This window comes from Atta cephalotes (assembly GCF_000143395.1).
Source record: "Atta cephalotes unplaced genomic scaffold scaffold00023, whole genome shotgun sequence".
Lineage (NCBI taxonomy): Eukaryota > Metazoa > Arthropoda > Insecta > Hymenoptera > Formicidae > Atta > Atta cephalotes.
In genome coordinates, this window is record NW_012130087.1 from 209,936 (window position 1) to 231,840 (window position 21,905).

Below are 21,905 nucleotides of genomic sequence, written 5' to 3' on the forward strand. Positions count from 1 at the left end.
CTAAATTTAAAATTTGCTCGAGTCTAAAAGTCCAATTGGGTTAAATTAATTGGCAATTTAACTCAAGTAATATATTATTAACTTTTCGTTATTTCACCTATGAAAAGAAAGTTTAGAGCAACAATAAGTCATATAATAATCTTTTCATAAGCAATATTTAATTCTGGCGATTGATTTAATTTAGTTTAAGTTAAATGCGTAATGATGTTCAAGCAATCAACAGCAGCATTAAAAAATATTTCAATACCTTTACAAATAATAGAAATAAAACTAAAATGTATCTAATATAAATAAATTGATAAATGGATTTTAAAATATTCCACCAACTTCGACACCAACTAAAAATAACATTTAGTATATTATGTTAAAATTTTGCACTCAACAATAAATGTAATATAACATATAGTGTCATATAATAGTTACATTATTCAATACTAAATTATAACATATGTTATTTTTAGTTGATGTCAGCAGGAATGTTAATATATAATGAATCAATTTCGAAGGAATAAAAAGAAAACAAATTTTTTTTAAATTTCCATGATGGCTGGACGTTTATTTAGACAACTTCAGCTGCCCTCGCGCCTCCTTTATGAGTCTTAGACAAATACTCGGCAAATTCCTGGTATGGCGCCTTTGCAAGAGCTTGTTCCTTCCACAAGTCGGGCGTCAAATAAGCATAGGTTTTGGCGATTGCAGCGTACGTAGCCTTAGCGAAGTTGCCGAGTGTACAGGTGGAACCTCTGGCCGAGGTGTAGCAGTCTTCGATACCAGCCATCTGAAGCAGCTTCTTGGGAACTGGAGCAGATACGATGCCGGTACCCCTAGGCGCTGGTATCAGGCGCACTTGTACAGAACCGCATTTCCCAGTCACCTTGCATGGCACCGTGTGTGGCTTACCGATCTTGTTGCCCCAGTAACCACGTCGAACCGGTACAACGGAGAGTTTTGCCAAAACGATAGCACCTCGAATGGCAGTGGCTACTTCCTTGGAGCATTTTACTCCCAGTCCGATATGTCCATTGCTGTCCCCAATGGCGACAAAAGCCTGCAAAAGATGTCTCACTTTTATTATTTTTATTACAATGTCTTCTTTAGCGTCACTTGATTATTGTTAGTAAAGTCTAATCTACAACATGTTTTTTGCTTGTTGATTCTTGCTTTGTATCTTTTTGTATGATCGTTTTATCGACAATTTTATTTCTCGTCTTTCTCAAAGTTAACTTTTCTCTCGAGTGACAAAAAGCAAAAAAAAGAATAAGAGATAAAAATAATTGAAAGCAAAAAACAAGAAGCAAAAAGTACATTGTCAGACTTGAACCTTTATATTTCTTTTCCTAATCAATTTCTTAATTGATTATAATATCTGAAAAGATTTCTGGTTCACCTTAAAACGTGTGCGTTGACCTGCTCTCGTCTGTTTTTGTACCGGCATGATCTTTAAGACCTCATCCTTTAAATCTGGCCCAAGGAATTTGTCAATGATTTCAAACTCCTTGATAGGTAAAGAGAACAGATAAATATGCTCTAAAGATTGGATCTTGCCATCTCTGACCAAGCGACCCAACTTGGTAACAGGGACCCATTCTTTGCTGTCTTCCTTTCCGCGTCCACGGCCACGTCCTCTGCCTCTACCACGACCTCGACCTCTCAGACCTCCACGGTCGCCTCCACGAGAACCAAAACCTCCACGAAAACCACCACGGGCGGCTGGAGCAGTGTCCGCCATCTGTTAAGCAAAATATAATATATTAATTATCAAATAATTTTTATTCAGAAACAATTCTACAACATTTGTTGAAAATATTGTTGATAAGCTGTTACACAAAAAAAATTATGTTTAACTATAAACTATGAATTGAATTGAAATTAGAATATATAATTCATAACTATTAAAAATTAATAAAATATACACAAAACTTTAATGCTTATAGTGGCTAACCTAATAAGCCAACATGTGGCATTGGATATATTTGGAATCGCAACGAAAATCCTTCGTGTGAGAACATTTTTGTAATGTCTCCTACATAACTGAACGAAAAACGTATAATAAAATTATTTTATTATTGTAACAGATAATTAAAAATCACCAAGAATATAAATATACTCACGTTGGTTCCTTTCTGCGCGTAGAATCACAGAAGAATGAGGGAAACATCAATCAGTCCCGTATCGTGAAATTTTCTCTCCACGCGTACACATTATATTTGTAATATGTAAAATAATGTACAAATTTTGTTGAAATTTAATATCAAACTCGATTTTTAATGTTTTTATATGTACTTAAATATATATTTTCTATATGTGCTGATTTATTACTTAAGTACTTATTATATTTGTTGCAAAGATAAAGAAAATTTCAAAAAATCTTATTAACGATTCAATTAACATTTAAAAAATATAAATATAAAAAGAAGAATAGTTAATATATATATATATATATATATATATATATATACATATAAAACATACATTTAATATTAATACAAAATATATTAAATATATACAAATTTTAATTTAAATATATACAAATTTGATTATATAACTGAAGTTATATTTTAAATAATTTAAATATATTTTTAAAAATTTACATAAATGGAAAGGACAGTATTAATATTACGAAAAAAAGGTCCCATTGACTTAAAACAATTTTAATAGCAGCACGACAGTATTAATATACGAAAAAATTTTTATGGGCCCATAAAAAGCATTCTACGTATCACTAACAAATACGAGTCTATGTCACGTGGCTGCTAATCTATCACGTGATCGATTGCTCATACACATTTGGACGGAAGTCTCGTGATCTAAATTACAGAGACCAATGGAAATCCTCAATTGCTTCAGGCAGACGCTGACGTCATATCTGATATTTCAAAAAGTAGCGCGTCTTATAATGACAATTAAAGTACAAGACGATATGAAGATTATATAGATTTATGTTGCTTTATTGCTATCGTTCATTTAAATAACGCTGTAACACTTGCCACAATATATAACATATTGTCAATTATTATGTTCTTGGCGATCACCTATCAACTCTCGAAACATCCCATCACATGATCAACAATATTATAAGACAAACGATCAAAGATCTGGGAATACATACACACGCACACACACATGTGCGTATACAAATGTGTATGTAAATGTAAATGTTAAGAGTACTTACTTCAGCTATTACAAAGGGATCACGTGACACGTCTTCCGCATATACAATCTTACAAAGTACGTTATTAGAAAGGAACTGAAAATCGAAACTGCGAAACCCATGATAATCTCCTTAGTAGTAAAAAAAGAAATCCATCATTTACAATATAGGTAATATCGCATCTAAAAACGGGGTTCAAATCGAAGCTTTATTGATCACATTAACAATATTTTACTCTATTCAATCGACATTGAGGACAGGTGACAATAGCGAATACGTTATCCAATATCCCGGATGTAATTCGATGAGATTAAAGATATACCTCTTTTTGTTACTGTACGTAATCATGTACCGATAGATAAACGCGTTGTTTTGCTCGCGTTCCCTCCTCAATCGATGATGCGATAACTCTCGAGTTATAAAAGTGTTATTGTACTGAGAGAAGGGAAAGGATACATCGGGCACACGGTGATGAGATCACACGTCTCCGAAATGCACATTAGATAATACTTTGGTAATATACTGGCGACGAGTAATCGAGACAGCGTGTTTAGCGGCTTACGAAGCGACGTCCGCAGCTAATATAATCGATCACAGGAGAATCGCCGCACTGAAATTCCGTATTCATCACGAGGTGATGTCAACGGAACATTCGAAGGCGAGTTATGTGTGCACTTGCTGTAACCTGCGAGCCTGATTTCCTCCCTTTAGCGTTTAATTTATCTATGAATCTAGTCGTGTCTCTATTGTGCATCGCAAAAATTGCGTTCACAAGTTTACTGTGCTCCCTATCGAAAGAAAATCCTCTTATGCGAAATCGTTTCAATTTCTGCACGTTGAAATTAATTTGACATTATAATCTTGTCACACGGTATACTTTTTGTTTCCATCTAATTATATTCTCACTAAATAATTTTATGTAATTATCAGGAAGCAAATTAAGAATATCATACCGTAAGACAAGAATCTTATTCAAGTGAGATTTTATCATAGAAAAGGTATCTCCGCACGCTTTATTTCACCGTATCCGCTCCTATAATCAAAATTTTGAGCTTTTTTCTGTTGCAATTCTAAATTATATAGTTTACTTTAAAAATTTTTGTAAATCCATTAATCTCCTATGTATTTCTGTATGATACCTCATTTGAATAGTGGACTGAATGTTTTTTCCTTCTTGTTTGTTTTCTTATTCATTGAGTTAAAGCAGCAGAGTAGTAATACCACCGTATATTGCCCCGGTTTGTTTATTTCTCGATCAGATGAAAATATGAACGTTTCTCGGTTTGCAACGTGCAACTATCAGGCAATATATTACCAGATTAATCACACCGAATTAACAACAAGCGAATATGGTGTTTAACATCTCATGTAAGGATAGTCGTATTCTCGTAAGGGCGCGAAAGTCTCTTTAATACACTGCGGGGACATCCAGCGAAGAGCATAGAGAGGACCGCCGGCTTTGTCATTTGTACCGGACATTCGACTGCCACCGAATGGCTGTTGACCGACTACTGAACCGGTCGATTTATCGTTGATATAAAAATTACCGGCAGTATATTTAAAATCTTCAAGTGCCTGCTTCGCCCATTTTCTGTAAAAATATACATATAAGACAAATATACGTATGAGACTACAATTCACTTTATTACAATGCATTATATCGTTGAACCAGCATAAAAGTTTTGAGAATTGATCAGAGTTCAATATAAAAAAAATATTACATCACTATACTACAATCTTATTCTGGCTTATAATATACAGATACAACTTTAGAGAATCTAACGTGCGATTTAAAATAGAAGCTATAATTGTATATTTTTGCTTCAATTCTTTTACACTCACAACGTAACTTGTACAATTGATTAATTTTACTTACTCATCTTGTGTAAATATCGCGCCTGTTAAGGCGTAAGGTGTTGATGTTTCCACTAACTTTACCGTCTGATCCAGCTCACAATCTTTGTAAACATATATTGTTAACACCGGGCCGAATATTTCTTCTGTCATTAGTTTTTCTTTCGGATCTTTGGATTGTACTATTGTCGGTTCAATAAAATATCCGCACCTGAAAAAACACATCTTATCTATATAATATGATGTATACATTAAGATAATTATTCTATTAATAATAATTGTAACAAAACATACGAATCATCATAACCTCCACCGCCAAGAATTTCCAAATTGGGCGATTTCTTCGCGTACTCGATGTAATCGGAAATTCGTTTGAACGCAATGGCGTCTATAACAGCGCCGGTGAATATAGTGAAGTCTCGAATATCACCGATTGTGAGTTTTTGACGAAGAGCTAAGAGGTTGTCTTTTATCTGGAACAAAAGTTCAAAATTACATGGATGTGCATTTCCAAAGAATTTAATAAAGCGACTTACTCACCTCGCACCATAGAGATTCTGGTACATACATTCTACTGCAAGCGGAACACTTCTGTCCATTGAACTCGAATGCACTTCTTATCGTCGCATAAACAACCGATTCCACATCAGCACTTGAATGGACAAAGTGATAATTCTTGCCACCGCACTCACCAACTAATTTCGGGTAGTTCCTGTATTTGGAAAGATTCTGACCAATCTGGATCCATAGACGATTAAACGTCGGCACCGAGCCAGTGAAGTTGAGTCCGGAGAGATGAGGCGAGGACGTGATGGTATCGCCGAACACAGGTCCTTCGCAAGGAACAAAATTCACCACGCCGGGCGGCACCCCGGCCTCTCTGCATATCTTAAAGATCCACCAGTTGGATAATAACGCAGTGTCGGATGGCTTCCAGAGTACGGCGTTACCCTGCAATCGCGGCATGCACGTCGACACGTGCGTATTATTATTAGCGCGTTGCTTTGATCGTGACGCTAGCCTCGATTAAAGCGCTGTCAGTATGGTTTGCAAATTACAAACCATCAGTGCCGGCGTATAGCTGAGATTACCGCCAATTGCGGTGAAGTTGAAGGGCGACACAGCCGCTACGAAACCATCCATACCGCGATACCTCATCGAGTTGAGGGTCTGAGGCGGTGAGATTGGCTGGTACTTGAGACTCTCCTTCACGAAATACGCATGTATTTTGAAAAAGTCAATCAGCTCCGCCGCGCTGTCGATCTCTGCTTGGATCACGGTTTTACTCTGACCAAGCATGGTGGCAGCGTTAAGATGTTGCCTGTACTTGGTTGCCATCAAATCTGCTATCCTCAACCACATCTCTAACCGCTTCTCGATTGGACATTTCTCCCATTCTCGCTGCGCCTTCACCGCGACGTCAATCGCTTTCTTCACAAGCTGCGGCGTTGCCCAGTAATACTTGGCGACTTTTTCCTTGTGATTATGTGGCTGGAAAATTCATGATTATCTATGATCTATGTAACAAAGGACAGTCTATAAATCACGCAAAGAGTTCTGCTCTTCATGAGTACCCAGATAACATCGCATGCATGTTACATAAGGTATTTAAAAGATATCTTTTAAATATATATTACATAAATGTTATCTGGGTAAGCGCGATTAAGATAAAACATACCATGACTTGATATCTGCATAGATTGGTCTTGATCTCCTCATCTCCGATAACTAATGGCACCTCCTCGCATTCGCTGCTCATCTTATCCAAGACTTTCTCCAGCTCCACTCTTTCTGGACTGCCCTTCTTGTAGCTAAGAACCGGCTCATTCTCCAGTGGAAAGTCCGGCGAGTTCGACACCGGAACTATCGATCCCAAACATCTGGTGCCGACTCTATCGAATAATAAACAATGCGTCAAGAAAAGGCCCACACTTGAATAGATAGTGCCGACAGATAAAATCTGAAGAGTCCCCTTAAGAATCTTGTCGATATGATCTTCAAATATTTATTCGTCTGCTTGTGGTAAAGTCTTGAGTTAATAGTCTTATCACTCTTGTTAAATATGCATTGGCATTTGCACTGGAAACGAGCCTCTTATTTACATATCAATGTCCCATAAGCAACACTATGATCGGTAGCAAAAATTGCGTTTTTTTAGAATGGTCATGTGTCTTTTTTAATGCATCGTATCGTGCGCTATCAACTAGTAAATAATAATTATTAATTATATATGGATTGATAAATATTATTAAATTATATAGCATAATATAACATAATAAAAGAATATCTATACACATTCGCGTGAATATATGGAAAAAGAATGCTTATGATAATTTATGTTTATTTAACCCTAATTAGCGCGGTGTTATCGGTTTCATGCGATAATTATGACAAATTATTTTTACTGTAACTTACGTATTAATATTGTAAAAGCGACATCAAAATGTCGCTTTTACAATATTTCATTCCATATTCAAATAGTCGAAAATCTAATATTTTTTTTAGATCGTAAATTATTTTGATTGTTAATTATTTTCAAAGATCATAAACATTATATCAATACATAAAAAATGAAAAATTTGCAATGAATATTAACATCTGAAAAAGGTATTACTCGCAATCAAAGATATTTATGTGCTTTTTTGTTCCGCAATAAGGATACTAAGTGTACATCTAATTCTATCTTCTTTGAAGCGAAGTGGACTTCGAAAGATGTCGAAGAAGAAAAATAGTCATTATATCTTCAAATAATTGAGGATTTAATCGCAAGAATTGTAAATCAGTGCGAGGGGATAAACGCCAAAAGAAATCTTGAAAAGTGTATTCTTATTCCTTCTCTGATTCTTTAAATGGAAAGGCCAGAAGCTGATATGTACCAATCAATGCTATCGCGAGCGTCATAATGATGGTCGCGTGACCATTAAAGCCACTGGCGCATCTGATTCGCGAAACAATTGATGACATGAGTTACACCAAAAGGTATTTAAATATCCTCAAGACATATGTGTAGATAAAGAGATAAAATAGCCGCTATAGTCAATACCGAGCGACCATGGTGTCAATTATCGGAGCATCTCTTACGTTTGAAGGATCTAAATGATCTGTTTTTATCGAAAAAAACTCTAAAAACATATAAAATACTAAAAAAAAAAGAAAGTCTGTAAAGCGCCAAATTTAGAGTACCGATTTTGTTATAATTTTCTCTTATATCCATTTCTCCAATGGATTAATTTTAATCTCAATGTAATTTATGTTTAAGAACTTTTAGTTCTAAGAATTCTAAGGAATGTCCATTCCTATCAATGTAGATTAACTTTAATCTTGATTTAATTTTCTTTTTCTAATTATAAAAATTATAAGAATTATAAAGGATAAAAGATAAATTAAATCAAAATTAAAGTTAATCTTGATTTATTTGAAAGAAATGTATATTAGAAAAAAAATTAACTTAGAATTAAAGTTGATCTACATTGATAGAAATAGGTCTTACTCGAATTATAAGAAGTGCAAAAATTTAGGCCCATAAGACGAGACGGAATATTATAGAAGTAGTGTAACAGTCGTGAACTTAATGTTAAACGCGAAACTAGATAAAAAGATATAGACGAAAAAGTGTTTATTAATTAATATTCTAAGGTCCTTTAAGAATACAAAAAAAATCAAGTAAAAAGGAAATGAAAAGAAAATACAACAAAATAATAGTATCTACAAAATAAAAATGAAGAAAAAGATAACAATAAAAAAATAAAAATTAGAATGATAATAAACAAATTATAAATAAAAGAAAATTTAGAATTCCGAGTTCAAATCTCAGTCGAGACTCCGTTAATTGTCCTTTATAGAAGAAAAGGAGAACAAAGAGACGGCTCTCTCTAGATAGTACACTAAAAATAAAAAATTTGTTCAACTAACTAAACACATTTAATTGTTTGCAGATTTGGTAACATTGAACAATTTGTTAGACAGATTATGATTAAATTCGATTAAATAATATTTGTTGAATTAATCAAATCTGCAAACAACTAAATGTGTTTAATTAGTTGAACAAATGTTTTTTTCAGTGTAGCAACCTTACGAAGTCAATCAAGAACGCACGATATGATTGACGAAAAGAATGAACAAAAAAGACCAACCTTATCACTTTTTTTCTTCTAAGAAGAATCGTTTTTATAGACATAAGTTTTTCAGTTGGTGACACAAGTCGATATAGATATTGTTCTACTTTTTATTACTCATTTCAAGAAAGATAGAAACGTATTCCAAGAAAGGTAATCGTTTGTGTTGACTTACATCTCTAGATGACAAAATCTGAGAGTAGAACATTTTACAGATTTTATCAACAATATTCTAGTGAAAAATATAATAGAATCTGTTGAAAAACTAGGTGAAATGTATCGTTTAAATAATGGATTACGAAATGACAAATCATGCCGGTTTTTGCTGGCAATTCTTTGAACATAGTTGACGTCAAACTGCCGTGATCGGCAGTGACATTTCGAAATCTTTTGGCAAATTATTAGCCTATCGCCAACATTTCGCTTAGCCCGTTTCTATTAATATAGATTAACTTCAATCTTGTTCAACTAATTCTTCATCTTTTTCTAGAATTCTTAGAATTCTAATTCTTAAAAAGACAAAGAAATAAATTGAACTGAGAAAATTAATCTTATAATAATAATGGAATCAGACTTAAAATAGAAAAACAAAAATCAGTAAGCGATTCTTATATTCAAAAGATTTCATCTGTCAATGCAGATGAATCTTTAAATATATCTACATTGATCTACCAATTTAATTTACTCTTCATCTGTTTTTCTTAGAACTAGAAAAAAATAAAAAATAAGTTAAATCGAAATTAAAGTTAATCTATATTGACAAAACGATCAAAAACGTGGCTTCAACTAAACTCGTGATTGCATGATTCAACTGGCTTTAATCCAATCGGCAAAAACTCCGTAGCGGAAACTTTGAACGAATTTATTATCCTTATCTCTCAAATTTTTCCATATTCAAACAACACAAGGAACCACACAAAAATTCTATTGATGAGGCATATACTTTATCACAAGTATTGTCACTCTTAAATTATGTTGCACCGTAATTTTACCAACGAGCGACGTAAGCAAATTCCAGCATATTTTTATGCCTCGCGAAATCATTGCATCATGCATACACATTGACATCTGTAGACATTGTCAGGTCTAATTCGACGAGACTATTGACAACTATACCTACGTCGCTCACAAATGATCGATGAACTTCCTTTCAAAAGGAAGCGGCCGTGTAGGGCTGAGCGAGAGATCGCGAGTTGGGTTATATTCCAGAGGGACGCATGTTTTGCAATTCGCGATACGATCGACATCGTCACCCGGATGGTGAACGGAAAACGGAGAAGGACGGTATTGTGCGAAGCCTACTCACTTTTGGGTATTCGCCAACAATGTCTGACGGCAAATCAAGCCCAACATCTTCCGGCGGAGACAGATATATTACACGGAAAGAGACAGACAGGAAGGGAGAGAGAAAGAGAGAGGGATGACGTCGGTGTGCGCCCTTCGTCACACACGACGACGTCGAAGGGTGAACAAGGTGCTCTTCTCGATTGTCGATGACAGGTCTCGTCGGATGTTCGAATCACCTTTTTCTTTACGCACTCAGTGCGCCGAATTGCCGAAACTGCGACAGAACACACGACCTGTCGATGCGAACACCGTGCCGTCAGACACCGCGCTACGTCGGAATCGGGTGACGGGTACCCCACCTCTCACGAGAATACCCAGGGCCGTAATCAGCCGAAATGGTAGGAGGGTGAAGAGAAAGGATGACGAGTCACCGACAGCGACGTCCAAGTTCTAAATTAAATTTTCACGACGAATTAGAACCTTATATCTTTTTAACACGCGAGAAACCAAGCGAGAAACTCTGACTCATTGTTCATTAATAAATATTAATCCTCGATTATCTACTATTACCCTAATGTTAATCTGCTATATATTTGATCATCGATTTATCATCGATTATTATCTAACGAGACCTGTGGAAATTATTGCACAATTTCTTTTTTATGTTTAAATATTCAAAAATAAAAAATAAATCGTAAATCCTTTAGATCTCCAGAAATTTTTTATTTAATTTTTATTGTTAATTATTTTTGCTCTTTTTGCATGTCCTTCATTCGTATCTCTCATATTAAGTGTGGGAAAAAGTTCGTGGCGTTTTTCCCATTAGACGGCATTAAAAAAACGCCACGAACTTTTTCCCACATCTAATATTTGCTAATTATACACACATCGTTCCTAATAGCACAATTATTTGACTTGACGCAAATATTAGCTCGATGTATCACTAATGTTCAACTTATACTATCAATAAATTGCTCCTGAGAAAAACATACTAAATTTTAATCAAAATTTATATTTGAATAGTACTAAATAAATATTTACTTAAAGTAAATAAATATTACTTCATACAAAAAGTTATAGTTAAATCAGATTAATTGTTTTTGTATCAAATAAATATATCTTTATATTTAATAAATATTTAGTTAATACAAAGTTAAACAAATGATTTATTAAAATTTAGTACATTTTTTATATAATTTTTTTTCTTTAAATTATAAAATAAAACCCATTTCTCGATATCATGTTTCTAAAAGAACAAAATTTTTTAGTTTAGTGCATGACTGAAATATTCTCATGATAAATTGACTTGTTTCTGTGTTTTCAGTTACAAAAGAAGAAACGAAAAAGAAAGAAAGAAAGAAATAATAAGTAAACTAACAATATTGTCAAGCTTTGTTCTTCATTCACGTTATTCTTGGAGCTCGTTTCTTCGCGCGTACTGCATGAACTACTTCTCATCCATTAGATTGATTCTAATCAAAATCAATGACAGTCGATCAGACCGTATAATACAAGCATTCTTTCAATGTAATGCGTTTATATCGTACAGGATGAGCGAAATAAGAGAAGACCAGACGAAAATTTAATCCCGAGGAAACTAAAAGCCAATATCTTATCTTGGATAGTAATTCAATTTGCGAAATGAATACATATACATCTTTTTCGATGCAAATTATCTAATTATTCTTTTTTTTCTTGTACTTTCAGGAGGCTTCCATCATTGAGCTCGTTGAGAGTCAGACTGCCTGATGTTGAATTGTTAATAATACCTACCGACTCGCATGTACATCGTTGCAAACAATCGTATTTAAATGCCAAATGTGTCGACGTGCATACGGACAATTGATTACAACGTAGATAAGAGATCTTTGTACCAGTCTGACATACATTCAAGAATTCAAGACTTTTCAATTGCATGTAAAACTTCAATGTCAAAATTAAAGAAACATTAAGAAGATTAAACTTCACGCAGAGTTCTAACTTCCTAATTTTTTTCGAGAGTAAACAGTCAGAGAAAGCGTGCGACAAAATAAAAATGAAATAGAAAAAAAGAATAGTAAATATTATATAATTATCGTACTAAAATATAATACAGTCAATTATTTTAGGTGCGCATTACTAATGCACACATTTCAAATGCAAATTACTAGTTTTCTGTTATCAGAATGTCTATACTACAAGCGATTTCAATCTTAATGATTGCAGCGATTTTTCTTGATTGATCTGACTGTAGCGCAGATAAAAATAAATACTAGAAAATATTTGATTTACATTAAAAGCAATCGATAACGCCGACAAGAGAATCAAACGCTATTGTATTCCAATAATGCTTGTCACGGAGATTTCGAGTTGCATATACTCCGCATTCGTCACGCATCGTTACTTCTAATCATAAAGAATAGTGCGAACAAGTCGTTGAAAAGAACAAGAAAAAAAAGACGAGTCATCTTTAAAAAAAGCTCATCTATACAGTGGAAGGCTAGAATGCATTATGTAAGATGATTCATTTTTAAACAAAATGTCGTCGTTGTTTACTGTATGTGAATATTTGCACGCGCATATAGATGCATATTTTAAAATTACAATCTTTTTGAAACCGAGCGTATTTAACTCATTATTTGTTTCTTTTATGTTACATCTTCAGTTCTTGAAATAATAAAGATGTCCAAATAACAAGAACTCACATCTTCTGAAATTGTTATCATCAAAGAGAGAATAAATAATTATTTCAGATTTTTGAAAACCCATTTTGTGAAATGCACTTTGTGAAGTCGTCAATTCTCCTCTTGTTGCATTTGGAGCTCGCGTAGAAGTTGCGCTCTTTGCTTTTCCAATTCGTCCTCGGAGAGTTCGTGGTGTTCGTTATTTTCTGTAACGGAACCTTCACTGTGAATAGAAGGCCTTCTGTGCTTCTCCTCCTTCCGTTTCCTTTCCGGAGATTCTTCAGAGGATGGAAGACCGGAGTGCGAGCGCTGTGAAAAAAAATCAGGAGAAACGTGATAAAATTTGGAAACTTTCTTTGAAGAATCTTAATATTATTAATACGTACGGAATGGCTGCGGCCTCTCTTCTTCTTATTCTTCTTCCTCTTGGACTTTCTCGTTTCTGATTCAGAACTGTCAGACTTGCTAGGAATACTGGGTGAATGTGACTTGTGTCGCTTTCTTCTCAAGCCTTTTTCACTACCTTCTGACTCCTGCCAAGAAAAAAAAACAATTTTGCACTTTTTCAGAAATGATGAGGAAATGACTATTTTCTATAACACTTACACTGTGCGAACGCGATCGTGATTTGCGCTTCAATTTTTTCGCCTTTTTCTTCTTACTTCTGATATGATGATGACTGCAACTTTCTTCAAGTTCATGCTGATATTCCTTGAATATCCGTATTCTTTCGCTCTCCAAGGTAATCGCCTTGAAATCTTGTTCTTCTTCGATTTTCGATCTCACGTCCTCCCATGCCATTTGATAGTCTACATTCAAAGTCTTCAGCAAATTCTTGAAACCAGTCTCCAGCTTCTTAAATTTTCGCGTTTCTTCCTTGACACGTTCTTTCTCACGTGCCTCTGCTTTCTCCAGCAATAAATTATACGTTAATTTAACATTACCTGCATCTAGAGTCGCGGACTTTCGGTCTTCGCATACGACCGTAGCGAATTCCTCGAAAGTCGTGTTCACTTGCACCTCGAAATTCTTGTCTTTGAGTATCTCGCGAATGATTTTCTTCTCATCATGGAATCGAGACTTTAAGTCTTCAACATAGAATTTGAAAAGGTCCAGCGGACTTGAGCCTGATTGCCCAAGCATAGCCGAAAATCGAAGATCGGCAGATAACATTGGGTATAATTCTACCCACAGCGACATCGATGTGAGTTTGCCTTGTTCATGTAGTTCATCGAGTAAATACTGAAACACATAATTTTTTATTATATAAAAAATCGCAGTATTCTCATCTTATTAGTGTAACATAAAATATTGAAATACATAGGAATTGGAATAACGCGTTACATTTTTCAGAGTAATGATTAGATAATGGCGTTACAATTTTTCCCATTCCTGCTCCGAAACATAATTATAGTTATAACAATTAACAATGAAACTGAAAATACTTTTGACTCACTATGAAACCATCTCTGTTTTTCCTTTCTTGCCGTTTTCTACGTTTCTTTTCGCATTCTTTTTCTTCTTCTTCATCCTTCTCTAATTGACGGATGTGATTTTCGAATACAATCAAGGCGTCCTCTTTGTCCATCTCCAACAAGTCTGCGTCTTCCGCAAATGCAGGATACTGCAGCAACAATGCCTGCGCTTCCTGCCACGTAGTCCTGTACGTCACGTCCGTCATTGTATCCAAAACTTGCGCCAATCTTTTGGTATTTCTCTTCTTCAATTGTTTCGCCTCTTCTTTCTCGCGTTTCGCCAAATTGAAGATAACATCCTCATAGATATCCCGGCGATCCGAATCCCCAACCGCTCTCCAAACCTCTAAATTACCAAACATCTCTTCGCATTTGTAATATTTAGTCGTGCTTACCATTCTATCATTTTCTAATAGGAATTGTTCTAAATCCTCCTTGGCCTTCTTCAATCTGTCAAAAATACGTTGTATTATTATCCAATTAAATTGTATATAAATGACAAAATAAGGAACATTATGTAATTCCATGTAAGAGTGAGGATATACTTTCTATATTTGTCTAATCGACAAGTCACAGTTCAAATCTCATATATAAACAGAAAAAAATTTCGTAATCCGTTCTGACTTAGTAAGAATTACAGAGGAGTTCTTTAGATCTGAATGACTCTTTAACTCACGACATATAAGGACTGATATAATTCCCCCTCCCTCATTATTGTTAACATAATAATCATATCTACCTGAGTCTTTCTTGCTCACGCTCTTCCTTCAATTTCTGCGTCTTGTACGAATGGAAGGCTTGCTTACGTTCATTTAATTTCTTCATCTGCGGATATCTAGGATCGTTTTGAATCAGTTTGACTGCCTGTTCCCATGTGGCATTCGATGGAACATCCCTCTCCCTCAGTAATTCTTTGAACGCCTCGATAGCTTCCTTCTTATCCTTGAATTGCATTTTGGGCTCGGGTGTACTGGTGCGGCTATCATTGGCCGAACCCATCGCGGAATTACTATCTTCGTCCGGTTTCGTGGGAGGCGTCGGAATATTAATTGCTGCGAGGGTCGCGGCCATCGCTTGCTCGATAGCCGACTTCCCTCCTGATTCTGGTGTACTGGTTTGCGATATAGTCGGGACATTCGGTGACAAGTGTTGCATTGCTACAGGAGCCATGTTGCTAAAAAGGAAGATCAGAATGAATGTATAAAAAATTTCTGAAATATTAAAAGACAATCTACAATTTCTATATTATTTTTTTACTCACGAATTCGTGGCATTTGCCACGACTGCTGCAGCAGCCGCCGCAGCTTCCTCGGCTATAATTCGCGTCTTCAGCTCTTCCAACTCCGGCGGTATTGTCCATCTGGACTCCTTAGTGTTTACATTGTGATAATACACCTTGCCATTCTCTGACTTATATTCTTTCCAAGGACATTGTGACAACAACAATTCGCTTGGAGTTTTCAGTTCATCCGGCTTTTCCCATAACGACTGCTTCGTCACACTGTTATAGTAATATGTTCTGCCATCAGGTGCTTTGTGCTCGCTCCAATCTGTTTTCTTCTCTGTTGTGGAAGTAGACATTGTTGTATTGGCATCGCTGTTGATAGGCGAAGGAGGAGGAATTCCTGATGCTGTTATTTGTGGTGATGCAGCTATAATATAAAGAGAGCTATTTGAGCAATGGGATTCGTAAACCAACATGGATATTTAGCAATGGATATTAACCTATGACTCCAGCTTCTTGAGGAGGTGCCGTGGTGATAGGAAAAGTAAAACCTGGCGGAGGTATGGAAAACTGAGGTGGCATTATACCCGGAGGACCTGGCGGCAAACTGGGAGGGGGAATAAATGGTGCCGCAGGCATAATAGGTGGCACAAAGCTAGATGCAATATTTGGCGTCGCCGATGGAAATCCTGTTACAGCGGCAGGTGGTGGGATACCATCGTTTGAAGCCTAGTAATGTTTATATTGTCAATCAGATGGTCAGCAATTTTGAAAAGCGTAACAATGGCTACGTTCAGCAGAGAAAGCAGCTTTGTAGCTGTTGTAAAATACTTCAATATGATTAATTTATACCATTTTATTTTAGCGCCATAAGAAATAAAAACAAGGATAGATTATATTGAAAAATTTTACATAGCTGCAAAGCTTTCTCTGTTGGGAGTCAACTATGTAACTCTTCCCTTAGGACATAAAAAGTGAAAAATATTATATATGCATGTATATACATATACACACATATGAAAAATATATGTATGTATATATCAAAGATATAAGGCCTGATCTTTCTTCCATATCCCATGCTTAAACTTCTTGCATAGTTTTTTATCTTTTTTCTCCAATGAAAAAAAAAGAGAAGATAAACCATATAAGAAATTCAGTCTTAGAATATAGAAAAAGAATAAGCTTATAAAGTATGGACTGTGTACCATCAGTATCTAAATAATGTATTGATGTATGTGGTTAACAAAAATGAGAGAAAAAATATGAAGACATAAAACCAATTTCTCTCTTTTTCTAAGATATTGTGATTAGTTGTATGTTGTACAAAAAGATATCTGTTTTTGTATTTTTTCATTTTTAATCAATCTTACACGGATGACGCAGTTCATGTCAAATAAGCAAAAAGTATTCTGGAACATTTCAGCAAGATTGCAACAATATTGATGCAATATTGCTGGAATGTTTTAATACATTCCTTGCTTGCTGGATGTTCTATGTCTTCAATACAAAAAATATTAACTCTTCAGTTTCCACTTTAGGCAAAAAGTTACTTGATTGACATGAACGCAGCCAATGTCTCTTATCAATGCTACGACTGGCTCGTAGTTGCGCTTCTTGTTCCTTCTTTTCCTTTTATCTCGAACAGAATTTATCAAAAAGAAATGAAATGAAAAAAATATTGCTGCGAGCCGGCATACTCTAATATACATAAACATTATTACTATTATTATTATTTAGTATCACACTAATGATTATTGTTATTCGTTGTCGCGTATTACTATATTAAAGGATTATTTAAAGCGGACAAATAAACTTTTGAACGTAATCTCTACAGTGTTCATTTCAAGTCAAGAGGTTGGTTACCAGTTACACTTATAGATTGTAACTCGATCTACATGCCATTTGTTTAGAGATCGCTGAGTAGAATTCCGCAAGATACAATTTATAATCGTTCAATCACAACTCGATCACATTGATAATTAATATATCGTGCGTAAAATTTTAATTCACAATCATTCGTAACTCATAACCTGAGTTTGATTGCCGAATGCCGAGCATTCTTGTATTTCATGCTTGTACTATACATTTACGTTCACTTGCGCCCACTATAAATTTTTCAGCCATAACGATAAATTCTGTATTATCGACTGAAAGTAAAACAATTGGAGTTAATTTGAATAATCAAAAGATCAGAATTTGTGTAATATAATTTAAATATCTGATGGGAAAAAAATCAGTCTAACGACAAATAATAAATAATAAATAATAATAGTTATGTATCTTCTCTTTAAAGATTAAAAATAAAATTCAAATTCAAATTTAATAATTATATTTAAGAGGAAATGTTTCATAATAAAACAGAATTAGTTTATGGATATTTATAATTATTATTAATTTATACAATAATAATATAACAATTATTATTTGTTTAATGAATGTTCAATGATTGAAGAATGGTATAAAGGTACTCCTTGTAAAGTATGAGAGTTGGCGTTGTCAATTCGTACGACGACATAATCACCAGCCTGTATCTCCCTTGTCGTAGTAGAGTGTTGAACAATTGGAATAGCTGTAGATGGTAGAATAACTCTTATATTACCATCGTTTCTACCTTGTAATTGTTGATCAGATCTCTTGCTCGTCTGTCAATAGAAAACATATTCACTATAAAATTTATTACTCTTCTAAATATATATGATATGATGTATCACTAAAAAGAAATATTTGCATACTTAAATATATTAACAAAAATTTGATATACTTTTCCGTAAAGCATAAGATTAAAGTGGAAGGATAAAAATTATGATGAAAAGATAAAGAAAAAGGTGCTACACAAAAAGAGGTGTTATTTTTTGTTGTAATATGTATGTAATAAAATTGGCAAAATACTTACTCTCTCCACGAGAACAAGTTGATGCTGCCCTATCTGTGTTTTATTTAATTTTTCTACTTCTTTTCTATATAATGCGATCATACGATTCATACGCTCTATCTTTATATGCATTTCAATGTCATCCTTGTATCGTCTGTGTGCCGTAGTTTTCTGAAGAACATAAAAATATTTATAATATATGTAATTATGAAATAAATTATAAACTTTAATGACAAATCATTTTGATATCAATTATCTAAAATAATTGTATAATATAAAAATTATACCTCACGCATGCTATAGGCATATAAAAATGCGTTATTGTATTTAACTTCTTTTATTAGCGACAACGTGTCTTGAAACTGCTCTTCAGTCTCGCTGCAGAACCCAGCAATAAAATCGCTAGAAATGTACACATCTGGGAGAATATTACGTATATGATACACTAAATCTAAATACGCTTCCCTGGTGTATCCTCTTCGCATTCTTTCCAAAATTACAGAGTTACCGCTTTGTGCAGGCAAATGAATCTGTTTACAAATGTTTGGTCTTTCAGCTATCAAGTGTAATACTTCATCAGGAAAATCTTTGGGATGAGGCGATGTGAATCTGTAAATCAATGAGATTACTATATATTAATATGTAAAGATGGCGAAAATTAATGCCGCTTAATAGATTTATACCTTATTCTTATTTCCGGATTAATTAAAGAGACTTTGTCTAGAAGATCGCTAAACCTTAAACCACCTTTCTTATTCTTATAAACCGTTTTGAAACCTTTAGCGAGCTGAGTCTCCGTGTTAAGTGATAAAATAAATTTTGATTTCGATAAGTCTCTGTAGCTGTTTACATTTTGCCCCAGCAGAGTTATTTCCTTTACGCCTTGATCTGATAATTGCTGGACTTCGTCAAGTATACTTGCAATTGGTCGTGATCTTTCTCTTCCTCTTGTAAATGGCACAATACAATAGGTGCACATATTATCACAACCTCTCATTATAGAACTGCAAATTATAGATATAAAATAAAAAGTAAAAGTTTATATACTTTTTAAAAATATGGAATATTTTAAAATATGTTACACATATGCCCCAGTGGAATCTTGATTGAGTCTAACTGGCATGACATCTGCATATGTTTCATCAAATGATAATAAGACATTAATAGCTGTTTCATCATCTGTTACTGCCAGAAGCCTTGGCAAATCCTTGTAACTATCAGGACCCGCTATTACATCTACCAGCTTTCCTCTATCTAATATTTTAGTCTTTAGACGTTCCGCCATGCATCCTAATGCAAATATTCTTATATAAATCAAGAACTTAAATGTGAATTTCTTGATATTACCAAGTATTAGTTAAGCTTGCCTAAAAGACCAATCTTCATAGGCAATCTAGAGATCCTCTTTCTCTTGTTTCTCACTCCGTTTAAATTCTCCAACTTATGCCATACCTTCTGCTCGGCATTGTCTCTGATAGAACAGGTAACTAATAATACAATATCTGCATCATCCAGACATTCCGTATGTTTATATCCATATGATTTCAATATCGACCATACTATATCAGCATCATTGACGTTCATTTGGCAACCGAAAATTTCAAAGTACACTAGCACGAACAAAGAAAATAAAAATGAAGCACAAAGTCAAATGATGAATATAAAACATAATTAGATGTTTGAGAAACCTTTTTGATTCTTGCCATGGATATTCTGCACATATGGAACAGGTTTTTCACTGGGAATATCAACAACAGATGAGCTCAAGAAATCCTTCAAGGAAGGTCCATTTCTGATATTCCTCATTGGTTTTTTATCTACAGTAGCTCGTTCAGTTGTATCTGCATTAATTGCTGATGCATGCGAAGACATAGGGATTGTTCCATGAATCTCATGACATGCTCGTGTCCGATGAGAATCTGTATATTTTCGTCGTATCAAATATTTTCTGAGGCAGTTCCTGTAGTATATTCCTCTCGACATATTGAAACTAAACCAAACGCCTAGAATAAAAATTTGGAGATGTTATGTGTTGAAAGTTGAAACATATGAGAGAGAACTACTGCATTATGAAATGAATCTTGATGAATATCTAAGCGTTAATATCCAGTTTAGATGATTCTTCTTCTTTGTCAGTATCTCCTGATTGACTTTCTGACTTCTTTGATGATGATCAAAGTGCCAGACTGTTAAATAGATCCGTAAATCAAGCAGAGTCGTTTAGTTAGTTCAATTTTTGCACCTAACGAGAGATGATTTTATAGGTTATGAAAGCCGGTGCGTATATATCACATAAGTGATAATAAAGACGTCTATATAAATTATAATGTAGAATATTCATATAATGCAAAAAACATGTGATTATAGGTCTAATTTTTGTAGATGTATTGTTATATTTCTTAAAATAAAATAAATAAATAAATATATAATTATAAGTGGAGTAGAAAGAAAAAAATATGTATAAAAAAACTCAACTACAAATAAACTTAAGATCTGTTCTTTCTACACTTAAAACAATTAGAGAAAAAAGGAGCAAAGACGAAAACCCCTCAACGAAATCTTTCAAGAAACTCAGCTACGAAAACATGAGTCTTTATATACTCTGGTCAATGAAATTGTTTCGGGAAAAAAAGATATACAACGGAGGGATTCTGTCAATTTGTTTATTTGCTTTTTTTCGAGATTTACTTATCGTTTTACCTAAAATATAAACGTAAAAACGGGACAGTCCTTTCAATATGAATCTCATCTATAATAATTATGACTAATACACGCTTTATATACAATTTCATATATACAATAATGCAAGTGTGCCGTCATCATCACTATTAGGTAGTGTGAAAAAACAGTGATTGCAACATTTATTAACGCATGAATAACACATTAAATAAGATGTATAATACAGATTCTATTTTCATTCCGTGCCGGAATTAGAAAAAAATTATATAAAAAAATGGGTGCTTTTCATTTGATGACACAAGTCGATACAAGCGTCATCCTATCCTTGTTGATATTTCGAGAGTGACAAAGATAGAACAACGCTTGTGTCGACTTGTGTCATTAAATGGAAAGCAACCAATATGATTTAAAAGAGTATATTCTTTTCTATTTCTTTTTTAATTACATTGTTTTCACAAGTTTTAATGAGAGAACATATTTAGCTTGAATTTCATTTTTATATAATTATGTAGAATGCCAGGCAATAAAGTTATTGTATATATATATATATATATATATATATATATATATATATATATATATAT

At 34.1% G+C, this 21,905-nt stretch overlaps 4 protein-coding genes across 4 annotated transcripts; all 4 read right to left on the reverse strand.

Moving 5' to 3' along the window:
- Positions 1–524: 524 nt before the first annotated feature.
- LOC105619778 (40S ribosomal protein S2-like) lies at positions 525–1,729 on the reverse strand. The gene is made up of 2 exons (XM_012201294.1): positions 1,388–1,729; positions 525–1,048 (listed from the first exon to the last, which is right to left on the reverse strand). The coding sequence occupies exons 1-2, from the start codon at positions 1,727–1,729 to the stop codon at positions 560–562; spliced, it is 831 nt and encodes a 276-aa protein (XP_012056684.1). The 3' UTR covers positions 525–559.
- Positions 1,730–4,507: 2,778 nt separating this feature from the next.
- Positions 4,508–10,473, reverse strand: LOC105619779 (delta-1-pyrroline-5-carboxylate dehydrogenase, mitochondrial). The gene is made up of 7 exons (XM_012201295.1): positions 10,427–10,473; positions 6,684–6,897; positions 6,068–6,496; positions 5,546–5,956; positions 5,300–5,478; positions 5,028–5,216; positions 4,508–4,742 (listed from the first exon to the last, which is right to left on the reverse strand). The coding sequence occupies exons 1-7, from the start codon at positions 10,471–10,473 to the stop codon at positions 4,508–4,510; spliced, it is 1,704 nt and encodes a 567-aa protein (XP_012056685.1).
- Positions 10,474–13,181: 2,708 nt separating this feature from the next.
- LOC105619970 (pre-mRNA-processing factor 40 homolog A) lies at positions 13,182–17,158 on the reverse strand. Its single transcript, XM_012201483.1, has 8 exons — positions 17,141–17,158; positions 16,271–16,499; positions 15,807–16,197; positions 15,285–15,719; positions 14,527–14,995; positions 13,677–14,312; positions 13,457–13,603; positions 13,182–13,379 (listed from the first exon to the last, which is right to left on the reverse strand). Exons 1-8 carry the CDS (start codon positions 17,156–17,158, stop codon positions 13,182–13,184), a joined length of 2,523 nt encoding a protein of 840 aa, XP_012056873.1.
- Positions 17,159–18,190: 1,032 nt separating this feature from the next.
- Positions 18,191–20,625, reverse strand: LOC105619780 (CDK5RAP1-like protein). Its single transcript, XM_012201297.1, has 7 exons — positions 20,331–20,625; positions 20,010–20,252; positions 19,725–19,932; positions 19,326–19,646; positions 18,930–19,251; positions 18,664–18,813; positions 18,191–18,412 (listed from the first exon to the last, which is right to left on the reverse strand). Exons 1-7 carry the CDS (start codon positions 20,623–20,625, stop codon positions 18,191–18,193), a joined length of 1,761 nt encoding a protein of 586 aa, XP_012056687.1.
- Between the last annotated feature and the right edge of the window lie 1,280 nt (positions 20,626–21,905).

Bases quoted from the DNA above. Each gene is read 5' to 3' on its own strand.
- LOC105619778 (XM_012201294.1), bottom strand. From the start codon at position 1,729: ATGGCGGACACTGCTCCAGCCGCCCGTGGTGGTTTTCGTGGAGGTTTT. The intron at 1,049-1,387 runs GTGAACCAGAAA...CATCTTTTGCAG, and splicing joins GTCAACGCACACGTTTTAAG to GCTTTTGTCGCCATTGGGGA.
- LOC105619779 (XM_012201295.1), bottom strand. From the start codon at position 10,473: ATGTTGGGCTTGATTTGCCGTCAGACATTGTTGGCGAATACCCAAAA. The intron at 6,898-10,426 runs GTGAGTAGGCTT...ATTATTCGATAG, and splicing joins TTGTTGGCGAATACCCAAAA to AGTCGGCACCAGATGTTTGG. The intron at 4,743-5,027 runs GTAAGTAAAATT...ATATTTTTACAG, and splicing joins GCGATATTTACACAAGATGA to AAAATGGGCGAAGCAGGCAC.
- LOC105619970 (XM_012201483.1), bottom strand. The intron at 16,198-16,270 runs GTTAATATCCAT...TTTATATTATAG, and splicing joins TCAAGAAGCTGGAGTCATAG to CTGCATCACCACAAATAACA. The intron at 13,604-13,676 runs GTAAGTGTTATA...TTTTCTTGGCAG, and splicing joins CACGATCGCGTTCGCACAGT to GAGTCAGAAGGTAGTGAAAA.
- LOC105619780 (XM_012201297.1), bottom strand. From the start codon at position 20,625: ATGTCGAGAGGAATATACTACAGGAACTGCCTCAGAAAATATTTGATA. The intron at 19,647-19,724 runs GTAACATATTTT...TATAATTTGCAG, and splicing joins GATTCCACTGGGGCATATGT to TTCTATAATGAGAGGTTGTG. The intron at 19,252-19,325 runs GTATAAATCTAT...ATTGATTTACAG, and splicing joins AATCCGGAAATAAGAATAAG to ATTCACATCGCCTCATCCCA.